Source organism: Bufo gargarizans, chromosome 5 (genome assembly GCF_014858855.1).
Source record: "Bufo gargarizans isolate SCDJY-AF-19 chromosome 5, ASM1485885v1, whole genome shotgun sequence".
NCBI classification, from domain to species: domain Eukaryota; kingdom Metazoa; phylum Chordata; class Amphibia; order Anura; family Bufonidae; genus Bufo; species Bufo gargarizans.
In genome coordinates, this window is record NC_058084.1 from 417793460 (window position 1) to 417807451 (window position 13992).

The 13992-nt window shown below is 45.0% G+C and overlaps 1 protein-coding gene across 1 annotated transcript in view; it reads left to right on the top strand.

The window, feature by feature from the left end:
• DNAJB6 (DnaJ heat shock protein family (Hsp40) member B6) overlaps positions 1–13992 on the top strand; it is a 103679-nt gene that overhangs the window by 52865 nt on the left and 36822 nt on the right. The window contains exon 8 of the mRNA XM_044293329.1: positions 5271–5341. Within this exon, the coding sequence (XP_044149264.1) occupies positions 5271–5341 (71 nt within the window). The remainder of the gene's footprint in view (positions 1–5270; positions 5342–13992) is intronic.

Genomic DNA, 13992 nt, shown 5'->3' on the forward strand with positions numbered 1-13992 from the left:
ACTGATCCGGATACCAAAGTCTGTGTGAAATCCGATCTCAACTGGTGGAAACAAAGGAAAAGACTACTCAGGGGACTGGATTGGCGGAACCATCCAGAGGTTCAAGTAATAACGGGTGCAAGTCTCGAGGGCTTGGGAGCCAAAAAGGAGACCATTTTTTTTCAGGATACCTGGCCAGAGGACATAAAAAGAAATGTATCCAACTTCAGAGAACTATATGCAGTTCTCAAGGCCATAACAAAAGTAGAAAGTTTGTTAAAAGATCAGCATCTAAAGATCCTGTCTGACAACACCAAAACGGTGGCATATCTGAGACACCAGGGAGGGACAAAGTCCAGCCTGCTAGGAGAAGTGGCAAAAAGAATCTTCTCTTGGGCAGAAAGAAACACCTTATTGCTCTCCGCTGTCCACTTGAAAGGATTTCGAAAATACAGTGGCAGACTACCTGAGCAGAGAGAGAATAGATCCGGGAGAATGGTCCCTGAGCAGGAGGATCTTTCAAAGGATATCTGAAAGATGGGGTCATCCCGAAATAGATTTATTTGCTTCCAAACGAAACACTCGGGTAGATCTCTTTTGCTCCCTAATTCCCTTTCCTTGAATCCACCATGGCGGCCAGTACTATTCCCGTCCCCCCCAAAATATAAATAAATGATATAAATAGAATTAAAAGATTTGGGCAGCACCGCTGTATATCAAGTGTAGACTGAGTGCCAGCGGCTGAGAAGGCGATCCCCCTTCACATAAGCAGGAAAAAATTCCACGGACATCGTGCTGCCCCATAGAAATGAATGGATCTGCAAAATGCGGAACGAAATTGCAGACGTGTGAATGGACCCTTATCGGTCGATCCCTAATACACAGTCAGTGCTGTAGTCGCTGATAATACCTCCCCCCCCCCCCCATTTCTGTGTACAGAGAGCTGTTCACGTAAGGTGAAACAGAAAAAAGGCAAAATGGTCGACTTGATGTTTAGTTTTTGTCGCGTCAACTCCTGTTAAAAATTTAAATAAGTGATCAAAGTCATACAAAACCCCCAAAATGATGTCAAAGAAAAGTACAGATTATCCCACAAAAAATTAGACCCCCCCCCCCACAGCTCTGTACACATAACTACAAAGCCATAAGGGTCAGAATATGGTGATGAAAAGGTTTCAAGGTTTTTATCTTTTTTCAGTATTAAAATGCACAAAAAAATCTATAAAAATGTGGTATTGCCATAATCGTACTGACCCGGAGAATGAAGAGCACAAGTCTGTTTTACTGCATAGTGAACACTGTAAAAACAAAACCCATAATTGTGGTGGTATTCCACCACAATTGGAATTTTTTCCAGCTTCCCACTACGTGCTATGCAATATTAACTTGTGCCATTAGAAAGCACAACTTGTCCCGCAAAAACAAGTCTTCATACGGCTATGTGGCAGGAGTCCGAGCCGCCCATGTGATATTGATGACCTACCCTGAGGATAGTTCATCAATGTCAGGAACAGACAATCCCTTTTAAATGAGAGAGGATGGGAATCATAAAGGGAGAGACATCTGGGTAAAAGCCCATGTCACAGCTCTGACATCACACCAGGAAGTGCTAATAGTCCTAATGGCTGACAGAGAATGTACGGTTACAGAATCCAGCAGAGCGATGGAAAAATACCCAAAATGTGCGAGTTAGACAGGACGTGTGACTGCAATACATGTCATACCCAGCTGTCTCGGGCGTGACTGGCATTTCCTTATTTTTGTTACAATCAGTTTTCTTTATGGGTTTTTTGTACAGAACATTGACTAATCTTGTTTTTAAAGAATAAAAGCCATATCCACACTAAAACTAAAAATTTCTATAGCACAGCGGCTGTCCAGCGCAGCCGCCTCCACGGAGTTTCCCAGCTTTCATATTTTGTGTAGACATCATTACCTAGAGTAGTTACTGTTTCCACTCTTATTCCAGAAGTTTTCCTTTTTTATATTAAGATTGTTACATATGCTGAAAAAAGGCCCTCTGTCCATCCAGTTCAGCCTGTTATCCTGTTGATCCAGAGTCACTTAGGAATTTATTATATGATGTGAAACTGTTTCTTCATAAAGCATGGAAATGCCTAATAAATGTTGAATGGAGTCTTAGTAGTTTTGTTGTGCCGACCTGCTGACAGCACTAGGTAGGGGCTGGGGAAAGAGCTACAAACATGCCTTTTGTAGAGCTTTTATTTTCAGGAATACAGTGAATAGGCGGTTTTATTCCAGATTCTGCTCCTGTAAAAGCGTTGCCAGGTTTTTGACTTTGTCTAACAGCTGGACCACCTTACGGATCTCGAGAATAGGGGTTCCGTTCCACAGATCTTATAAAACAACAGGCCTATCATGCTCTATGCCATTCATTCTCTATGGGACTGCTGGATTTTGCCGAATACAGCCTTCTATTTCCAATGGTCCCATAGAGAATGAATGAAGCGGTGGAGGATGTGCCTGACTTACTGCCCCATCAGATCAAAGGAGTGGGATCGCTGGGTGTCCTAGCAGTCAGACCACCACTGATCAGTTAGGGGATAACTTTAAAACTTGGAACAACCCCTTGTGTCCGGGGTGGAGCTTTTCTGTGAAGTGTTCTCTGTATTAAATTGTTTCGTGACCCCAGACCCTGCCTAGTGCTATCAGCAGTTTAGCAAGGTCAAAACTGCTGGCAAACTCTCTCTTTAAAAGGGATTGTCAGGTTTACATGAATAGCATAAAGAGGAGCTGTCGCCTCCTGACATATTTGTCTTAAAGTTGTTTTTTTTTCTCCTTTTTTTTTCTGTTTCTAACTAAGCTAGTGTAGGGGGTATTCAATTCCTTCATCCACAGTGGCCCTGCTCTCCCATTTAGCTGGGGGTGACATGACCTGTGAAGCTGGTGCTGCACGAGGAGCAGGTCTGCCTCTGCGCACAGAACGTCACTGAAGGCTGTGCTGGTTGGAGTGACTGGCCATGCCCCCTGCACTGCTTGATCTGCTGGCTGAGTTGTCTACTAGATGTCTCCCTCCCACTGGATTCTTCAGCAGAGTTTAACCCCTTTTACCATCTGCAGCACAGACTCTGATCTGGAGGCCCTGCTTCAGGTACTGAGCAGCTGCAGGGGACTTTTTGCTGCTTTCCAGACACCTACAGTGGATGGGAGTATTTTCTGTAGGGATGAATATCAGCTGCTGCCTTGACCTCCAGGTGAACATCCCATCATTGCATTGCAGCAGTAAGGTGAACAAACAACTTCAGGTCAGGCAGCAGGTGCACCAAAATGTTTTTTTAGAAAGGTTATTGTGTCAGTGTTGCTTAGTTTACTCGTTTTAGGCTGCCCTTAAAGTTGAGTTAATAAGGCAGCCTCTCTCCATGTGTTATTGGGACAGTTGAACGTCATAATGAGTTTCGACCGCAGCTTAGTGCCTAAAAGTATCAACAGCTCTGCACTGGCACCCTTATCTTTTTACAGATGACACTTGAAAAATTTGTGCAAAGCTCATTTATTTCAGTAATGTAACTTGTCTTGGGCCTCTTTCACACTTGCGTGGTCCGGATCCGGCGTGTACTCCACTTGCCGGAATTACACGCCGGATCCGGAAAAACGCAAGTGTACTGAAAGCATTTGAAGACTGATCAGTCTTCAAAATGCTTTCAGTGTTACTATGGCAGCCAGGACGCTATTAAAGTCCTGGTTGCCATAGTAGGAGTGGGGGATCGGTATACTTGCAGTCCGTGCGGCTCCCGGGGCGTTCCAGAATGACGTCAGAGCGCCCCATGCACATGGATGACGTGCCATGCGATCACGTCATCCATGCGCGTGGGGCGCCCTGACGTCACTCTGGAGCGCCCCGGGAGCCGCACGGATGGTAAGTATACTGCTCCACCGCTCCCCACTACACTTTACCATGGCTGCCAGGACTTTAGGTTTTTCTGAATGGTTACCATGGCTGCCTGGATGCTAAACGTCGTATCCGGCAATGCGCCGAAACGACGTTTAGCTTAAGTCCGGATCAATGCCTTTCAATGGGCATTAATTCCGGATCCGGCCTTGCGGCAAGTCTTCAGGATTTTCGGCCGGAGCAAAATAGCGCAGCATGCTGTGGTATTTTCTCCGGCCAAAAAACGTTCCGGAACTAACGATATCCTGATGCATCCTGAACGGATTTCACTCCATTCAGAATGCATTAGGATAAAACTGATCAGGATTCTTCCGGCATACAGCCCCGACGACGGAACTCTATGCCGGAAGAAAAGAACGCACGTGTGAAAGAGCCCTTACTTGAGCAAGGCCCAGTACTGTTAAAAGTGCTTCAGGCATCTGCTTTTGCGCTTGTAAATGGTCATATTTTCCCGTTGCAAAAAACAGCCATAGTCTCCCATCATGTTGGTATTCCGGCAGACTTGATACCTATTCTCCATTGTAGAAATATCTTTATGGAACCGCTCTCCATGTTCGTCACGTGCGTGTCCCAAATTGGGTGGGAAAAAGTCAAGATGGGAATGTAAGAAATGCTCTTTCAATGACATTCGGCAGCCAAGTTGTTCATATGCTGTAAGCATTTGCAGCTCGTCTGTTCCCAAGGAAGTTCTGCACTACTAGCACAAATGCATCCCAAGCTGCTAGACGCACTCTGTCAGATTCTTGCGCTGATCATAAGTAGTGTATTTGCCACATATGTAGCAGAAATTGTCTGGATCGTTAACACATTTGCGTTTATCCATCTTAAGTTTCAAAACTGATAGCACTATAACAGATCACTTTATCAAAATATATCCAGCTTGCCTTATATACTTACTGCTGACATCTATAACTGAATAGGCTTTGCATGTATAACTTACAATCTAGATGTGTCAGGAGCGCTCATCTTGGTATAAATCGCAGGTTTCTCTCAGTAGCAAAATCATTGTTTCACGGTGTAATGCTACATTTCTCCTGCAGTGACTAGTGCAGAGCAAATGGATAACTAAAAGCTTCCCCTGACAATAGCGCTGGACCTGCGACAGTCAATCTTGGGACCCAACCACATTTCACAAAGATATTTCCTGGTGAATCAACCCCTTAAAGTCATTTACGTAAATCCAGAAAAACAAACACATAAGTAGTCATCCACGTAGTGCCACTAAATATATGGACAAAAGTGCGGTACAACGTGTACTAATTCTGTGTAACCTCGATATAGGAAAACTTGGAATGAGAAGTGTGGTGCACTGACATAAACTATACATAGAAAAGGGTTTCCTCTATTCTTGAGTCATGTTTCTGTCATGTCTGTTTTATAGGATCCTTGAAAATGGTCAGGAGCGCGTTGAAGTTGAAGAAGACGGCCAGTTAAAGTCCTTAACAATAAATGGTAAGGAGCAGCTGCTACGCTTGGATAACAAGTAGATTCAACGCACGCATGTATCAGAAATATTAACCTAAACAAGCATCATTTGTGGATTATCAGGAACATTTTTGAAGAAATCTAAAGAACTTGTCTGTGCGTATTCTAAGACATAACTTAAAGAAGCTCGTGGAGAGTTTCTGGTACTTGTCATAGACTCTCAGTTCAAATTTGGGACCACGTTCATAGGACCATACACATTATTATTTTTTTTAGTATAATATTTTGGTATTCGTCTTAATATCGAACATTTCTGTATGCACTTTTAAGCGTTTACCTTCAAAGTTGCGGGTGGGGTGGCGTTAGCGCAGTGCTTTATAGACCTCCCTGCTAGTTGGAAGGGTTAAACGGGAAGTGGGCCATGATATTTCAGTAGTGGGTGAATGAAATATTCACTAACCGCATGACTTGTTTTACTTATTTTGTTTGAAATGTGAACCAAGTGTTATCTGTCCAGCCTGCTATTAATCCAACTTTCCCAGCGAAACATGATTTACTGTACACCTTCCGTTACACTAGAGGATGCGAAGCGTTGACAGATTTCCAGTGTCTGTATTTTCAGGTTTGTTTTATAACTGCATGGGTGCCGGCAGTCCGGCACACTTTTCTGAAAGCTGTTGTGTAACTCCGCCAAGCACTAGACAGCACTATTTTCCATGTTTTTGTCATTTGCTAAAAGTTGGATTTGAATAAATGCTTATGTTTGTAGTGCATTCTTTTATTCTTGGTGCTTGTAGCATTCTTGTGTCGGTGGGTAATTTTGATCACGCTCACAACAAAATCTGCTTCTCGCACGGACGATCGGGCACGTCCGCCTCACTCGCTGTGTATAAAATAAGGGAATTTCTTTCCGACAAAATTCCCGGCTGCACTCTTTACACACTTGCTTTTGCTTCTCTTGTGTGAACCTCTTGATACTACACTACTCCAAACCACAAAATGGAGAAAACTTGTTTGCAATAAAAATTGTAGGTTTCTGTTTTTTTTTTTTTTTTTGAGGGGTTATTGTACCTTATCCAATGTTGAGATTGGATGGAAATACTTTTTGCTGGCTGGTAACCTATATGCTTTAAATTATGTGAACAGAGCCTTGTGTGTATATGTTAATAGTTTTCATACAGGTTTGTGCAGATTATGGGGGGGGGGGGGGGGGCGGGGGAGAGAGTCCTTTTCATTTCACGTATATTAAAAATTGCAACCAAGATTTTTCCATGTTCCCTGCTTGGTTAAACAGTTCTTTTACCTCACTTTTTAGCTGTGTAGCCATAACACTAATATGTAGTATTAGAAGTTTAAAAGACAAATCCATTCAGAAAATCAAGAAACCAGTAATGTATTAACTAACATTTAGTTAAAAAATAAATAAATCCTTATTGGAATGTATAGATTTTTCTATAATAATCCTGATTATGTCCTGGTTGTATTAGTAACAGTGATGGCTACACTCTGGCACTCTAGCTGTGGTGAAACTATGACTCCCAGCATGCTCCATTCATTTCTGTGGAGTTCTGAGAACAGCCAAGCAAGTGTACATCTTGAGAGTTATAGTTTTACTACAGCTCAAGTGCTGTAGGTTAGCCATCACAGGTCTAGAATATCCTAAGTGTCAAATAGAAATCAAAGTTTGGGGGGAGAGATTTATACAAACATTCTTATTTGCCCGTAACAACCAATCAGATTGATCCTTTTATTTTTCAAAGGAGCTCTGAAAAATGGAATATGGAATCTGATTGGTTTCTGTGGGCATCTAAGGGTACTTTCACACTTGCGTTTTTCTTTTCCGGCACAGAGTTCTGTCAAAAGGGCTCAATGCCGGAAAAGAACTGATCAGGCATATCCCCTGAAGACTTGCCTGAATGCTGGATTCAGCATATATATTTTTTTCCCATAGGAATGTATCTGTGCCGCATCCGGCATTCCGAAAAAAAGTGAAAAAAATAAATGCAGGATCCGTTTTGCTGGATGACACCGGAAAGACTGTTCTGGAATTTCAATGCATTTTTAAGACTGATCAGGAGCGTAGCTAGAAATGCATGGGCCCCATAGCAAAAAAAAATGTATGGGCCCCCCACATATCTATCGGGCCTCCCACCACCCCTTCCAGAGCTCCCACCCATCCTAGATCTCCCACCGCCATGAGCAGTTTCACACTTGCGGCAGGACGGATCAGACAGGCTGTTCACCGTGTCGGATCCGTCCTGCGGCTATTTCGCCGTGCCCGCGGACCGCCGCTCCGTCCCCATTGACTATAATGGGGACGGGGGGCAGAGCTCTGACGCAGCATGGCGGTGCATGGAGAAAGGCTGCCGGACTAAAATGACTGCATGTCAGGCTTTTTAGTCCGGCGGCTTTCTCCGTGCACCGCCGGAGCTCCGACCCCGTCCCCATTATAGTCTGGGGATGGAGCGGCGGTCCGCGGGCACGGCGAAATAGCCGCAGGACGGATCCGACATGGTGAACAGCCTGTCGGGTCCGTCCTGCCGCAAGTGTGAAAGTACCCTTAAGAATATAGATTATCTCAGAAATCATAAATTCTCAATACTCTCACTTCCTTAAGTTCCAATGAATCACATATTCACATCACTTACTTGTAGTCACACAGACAGCAGGTGCCAGCCAGGCACAGACTGGAGTGGCACGACCGACGGTGTCACGGCGGGACTGAGACTGTCACTGGACTGGAGAGTGGAGACCAGGCAGTGAGGCAGGCACTGACTCCACTGAGACTAAGGACTGGAGTGACTGTGAGGTCATGGGTGGGTTCCCCTCTCTCTCACTTTCTCTGAGTGAGGCTCTGAGCTGCGCCGCCGCCTGCTCTGCTCAGCCAGACTGGTTTCGGGCAGTCAGATTAATATATCAGCCGCATAGCGCCTAATCTGACTGGCGCCAGTGCGGCTGGCGGGACCCTCCACAACAGCCGCCCTGCCCCCTCCACCGCCTGAGTCCTCCCTCTAGTTACTAGGACTCTAGGAGGCAGAGCCGGAGGAAATCTTTCCTGCACGCACTGTGCTGGTGCCAGCCTAGCCCCGCCCCCGTTCCGGCCCCCTCCACCTCATGTTCTCCTTCCTTGTGCGTGCGACAGACAGTGCGCCCTGGCCCGGGCCCGCCTGCTCCTACTACAGCGCCTCCTTCCTGTTGGCTTCCTTCCCCCCCAGCCAGGCCCGAGCCGCAGACCGCCCGATCCCCGCCCAGTGGGCGGGCGGTCGGGCCTGCCTGTGTGTGTCGTGTTTGTATTAATAAAAAATTATGCGGTCCGGACGGGCCCCCAGTGGCGTAGGGCCCCATAGCCACTGCTATGGTTGCTATGGCGATCCCTACGCCACTGATCCTGATCAGTCTTACAAATGCCATCAGTTTGCATATGTTCTGACTGAACTGCTTGCCGGATCACTCTGCCGCAAGTGTGAAAGTAGCTTAAGCCAGTTTTCTTTTGCACCAGTTATGATAAATCTCCCTCCTCCCCCATAGTTTGCCAATTCAGTTTTACTGGTTTCTTACAGCACGGATAGGGTTTACCTTGGAGGAGCAGTTTAAAGGGGGTGTGCAGTGCAAGTAAATTGATGACCCATCATTATCAGATTGGCGGGGGTCCAATTCCCTGCCGATCAGCTGTTTGAAGAGTCCACTTTGCTCTTGCTTGCTTTGCCTCTTCTTCACTGTTTTCAGACTTATTTATTTTTTATTTTTATACTGATGACCTATTTGAGGGCACTTCGCCAATCGGGTGAGCACCACTGCCTCCTCACAGCTTACCAAGCACAGCCCTGTACACTGGATGTGCTTGGTATCACAGCTCAGCCCCTTTCACTTGAATGGGACTGAGCTGTGCCAAGGCCTCATGAACGTGACGTCACTGGCCTAGGGTAAGCTGTAAGAAGGCCGTGGCGCTCATTGGAGGATAGAGCTTAGGCTGTCGCAAAAACCTCTTTAACTGCATGCCGTCTAACATGTAATTACACTGTACCGCTGTTACAATTCCTCGTCCTGTTTACTTGAATGGGACAGATGTCTCTCTGCACTGCCACCACAAGTTAAACGGTTTGCAGTTAAACTGTGAAGAGACCGCAATGCTCTGCACGGGCACCATGGCCTCTTCAAACAGCTGATTGACCATCAAATTACAGCACTGCACAACCCATTTAAGCCTCTGACAACAATATTTGTATACACATATTTTCCATATTAAATGCACTGTATACATTGACCTGAATGCAGGGTTTCCCAAGTATGGATATCTCCCCCTGCATGCAGTATACGGTTTAAATGGATTGTCTCACTGCTACTGCAAATGGCATTTATCATGTAGCGAAAGCTAATACAAGGCACTTACTAATGTATTGTGATCGTCCATATTGCTTCATTTGCTGGCTGGATTAATTTTTCCATTACATTATACACTGCTCATATCCAGGGGTTATGACCACTCTGCAATCCAGCAGCTGTGGTCGTGCTTGCACACTACTGGAAAAAGCGCCGGGCGGGACCGTGGGATTGCACATAGGAAGGCATGTGCAGCAGCTACTGTCCCGGCCACCTCATATCTGCACTGCAGTGGTGGTCGTAACCCCTGGATATGAGCAGCGTATAATGTGATGGAAAATTAAATCCAGGCAGCAAAGGAGGCAACATGCACAATCACAATACATTAGTAAGTGCCTTGTATTCACTATTCTACATAATCAATGCCAGTTGTGGACATGACAACCCCTTTAACGATGCCGCTTTTGTGTCTGTTTAGAAACGCACTACTCTGTCCTGTAAGGATCCTGCATGTGAAGGCAATGAGAAATGAAGTTCTTATCGGACACTGGTTTGCACATGCATGGTTTATTACACTGGTTTCTCTCCCAGCCAATGATTACTGTAAAGCTTCTATCTTCATGTATTGACTATTAATGGATGCAAACTTGGATTACATGTGTCACCAACACACCACCTTACACCGTCACTTACAATGCCCATTCCTCCAACAAAACCCTTTTTTTATATTTAACCTGGTTTGTCACCCCCTGCTGCTTCTGAGGGTAGAGCCCTTTTGGTGCTGATCTTGATTGGTGAGTTGCCAATGGGAGTTAGGGGAACCTCTCAATGATTTTGCAATTGTTCAGAATTCACATATGTTCAGAATCGTTGGCTATCTGCTGCCATACCAACCACAGATCAGAAACTGACACATTGTGATTTATGCTTGGTACAGGGCCTGGGTTGATAAATTTTTATTAATTTGGGGAACTTTGTACCTTTTTATAACCCTGTAATCATTTTTACTGGAGGGTTATCTTTAATTTATGCTTGTAACTTATCCATTGAGATCTGTGCTTCGCCTTTTAAGAAGCCACCTTGGCAAGTTGAAAACCTGATATCTTGATTCTTGTTGTAAAGCCGCCCACATTTAACATAAAATAATGAGCCTTGGTCCATTTGTCAGATTTTGAGCTGGCATGGCTAAGTCCTCCGGTCCTCACTTCCTTCATACAGAGCTAGATCACATGATTGGACTAATATCAAGATGCGTGTGATATAAAAAAAAAAAAAAAAATCAGGCAGGGTGGCAGCATCAGTGGGGGTTACCCCACAAGTAAAGGTACTGTATTTTTCGCCCTATAAGACACACCTAGGTTTCAGAGGAGGACAAATAAAAAAAAAAATATTTTTCATTAGATATCAGATCAGCAATCAGACCCCCCCCCCCCCCATGTAAATCAGACCTCAGCTCACAGCCCCAATCAGATCCCCAATGTTAATAAGACTTCAGATCAGAGCCCGATATAAAGAAGACCCACATGCCTCATATCAGTCCTCCATGCCATATGTGATCAGCCCCCAGCCATAATTCAGCAGCCCCCAGCCTCAGATCGCAAAATAAACCACTTGCCTCTCCTGCTTCTGGACGCAGCCGCTCCTCACCGCCAGCGCTCTTCCTCCAGCTGTGCTGTGAATGGCGCACACAGCCAACAGCCGAGGACCAGGAAGCTGTGAGTACAGAGCCTTCACCGCTTCCTGGTCCTCCAGTACTAATCATTAGTATTCACCCCATAAGACGCAGGTACATCCCCCCCACACACTTTTTTCCCTTGTTCTTCTGACGAATCAGAAGAATAGAAAACTAAATGGTGATATGAACCCAGCCTGACTGAGCTGCACTGTGACTGTAGCTCTTCACGGAGTGCTGCAGCCACCTCATAGTGCTGTGCAACAGTTTTATCCAAGTAAATTAAAGGGCACCTGTCAGCAGAGTTGTCCCTATGACCCTGGCTGACCTGTTACATGTGCACTTGGCAGCTGAAGGCATCTGTGTTGCCCCCATGTTCATAGGTGCCCGCATTGCTAAGAAAAATGAAGTTTTAATATATGCAACTGATCCTCCAGGAGCAACGGGGGCGTTGCCATTACACCGAGACTCTGCTCTCTCTGCAACTGTCACACCCTCTGCACTTTGATAGGGCAGGCAGTGCTAACCGTGATCACACCTGGCCCTATCAAAGTGCAGAGGTCCTCTAGGTGTAACAGCAATGCCTTTTTAAGTTTAAAAGTAAAATTCAGCCTTTAAGGGGAGGGCTTGTCTCTGGGCATTGATGGTGTATGTGAACTGCACTGATTGCTAAAACAAAGTGACACTTGCAGTAAGAAAACTCCTGTCCTCTTCGTATGGCTTTCCCCAGAGGTCGCATGACTGACTATAATAGACAGATTACGCAGAATCCACTGAAAACAAACACTATGCCATCATTGCCTGTCAGTGACCATTTTAATAAGGGATTATGGAAGTAAGAGGTATTTGCTTGTAAACCATTTTGTATTCTGAACCTTTTAAAGGATTTGTCCAGCTTTTTTTGTTTATTGTAATGACAGGCCGTCATTAGTTGTGTAGCTTTGTTACTGAAAGTTGGCACTGGGACTACACTGCGCCATCTGGGTTGTAGTCGCCAGTGCTTGTTACTGCAGCACTGCCCCCATTGACTTGTAAGCTTATCCTGAGGTTAAGCCATCACTTAAAAAGTCTGGACAGCCTATTTTCTTTTTCCTGTTGACCACTCCAAGATTGCCCACTTTACCAATGTATGCTACTGTGCAACGAAGCCAAAGACTTAACATCCATGTCTGTGGTTCGTGAGCTTTCTTCTATTAAGCGGCAACAAATTGCATTCCTCTTTTACATCTGTGTATAACCTACTCCGGTTGTAGTGTATGAACAGGACTGCCTTTTCTATGTTTAGGTGTCCATACACTTTAGATAACTGTCGGCCTACAGCTACTTCTCTCTATCGTACATGTGTTCTCCATGGAGACATGGGAATAAGTCAATGCCAGAACTGCCTTCGTTAAAGGGGTTTTGTTACTTCGGCAAGTGGCATTTATCATGTAGAGAAAGTTAATACAAGCCATATACTAATGTATTACTCATATTGCTTCCTTTGCTGGCTGGATTAATTTTGCCATCAAATTATACACTGCTCATTTCTGTGGTTACTACCACCATGCAATCCATCAGTGGTGGTCACTCTTGCACACTTTAGAAAAAAATGCTGGTGATCGTGGGAGCTCACATAGGCTGGTGCGTTTTTATAGTATGCAAGCAGAGCCATGCTAATAAGGGTTGCAGGGTGGTCATAACCATGGAAACAAGACGTATATAATGTGATGGGAAAATTTTTATTCTAGCCAGCAAAGGAAGCAATATGGGTAATAATACATTAGTGAGTGGCTTGTATTAAAGGGATTTTCCCATCTCAGACAATGGAGGCATATCGCTAGGCTATGCCCCCATTGTCTGATAGGTGCGGGACCCGCACCAAAAGTTGTGGATGGCTATTTCCGTCGGCCCCATAGAAATGAATGGGAGCAGTGGTGGCGCAAGCGCAGTGTGCTCCTATTTCGTACTAATGTGGGGAGCGATTGGTGGTGGCCGGACCCGGGGTAACTCGTGGTACTCCAGTCACCAAATTCCCTGCTCTGATCTTGGTGTAGGTCTCAGATGGGAATACCCCTTTAACATTATCTACATGATATATGGTAGTTGCTGAAGTGACAACCCCTTTAATGTCTATCTCCCATGGGTACACAGGATCGGCCTGCTTGAAACTCTACAGTCCAGTAGTTCTTTCCCCTGAACCCTGCAACTGGGGGGAATTTTGGAGTATATTTTAGACATTAGTCGTATATTCCCACTGTAGTCGGAGGGTTTGTTTAACTTGCATCTAATGTGTATGGCCAACTTTAAGACTATTTTGTTGGCTTTCCATACTTTTCGTAAAATTTTAAGTGAAGTTCCCCTTCATTAGTTGTGCGGGTCCATTTTAACAATGCCTAAAACGGACAAGAATAGGACATGTTCTATTTTTTTTGGGCAGGGCTACGGAACAGACATACTGATGCGGATAGCACACGGTGTGCTGTCCGCATTTTTTGCGGACCCAATCAAATGAATGGGTCCGCATCCTATATGAAAAAAAAACGGAACGGACACGGAAACAAAACGTTTGTGTGCATGTAGCCTTATTGTCTAACCTTTTATAGCAGGACCTGCAACATAACTAAGGATATAAGCCAAACCATTCGCAGGCAACTGTTACAGGCAGTTAGAATGTGCCAGTCATGAGAGCAGACAGGTTGCTGAA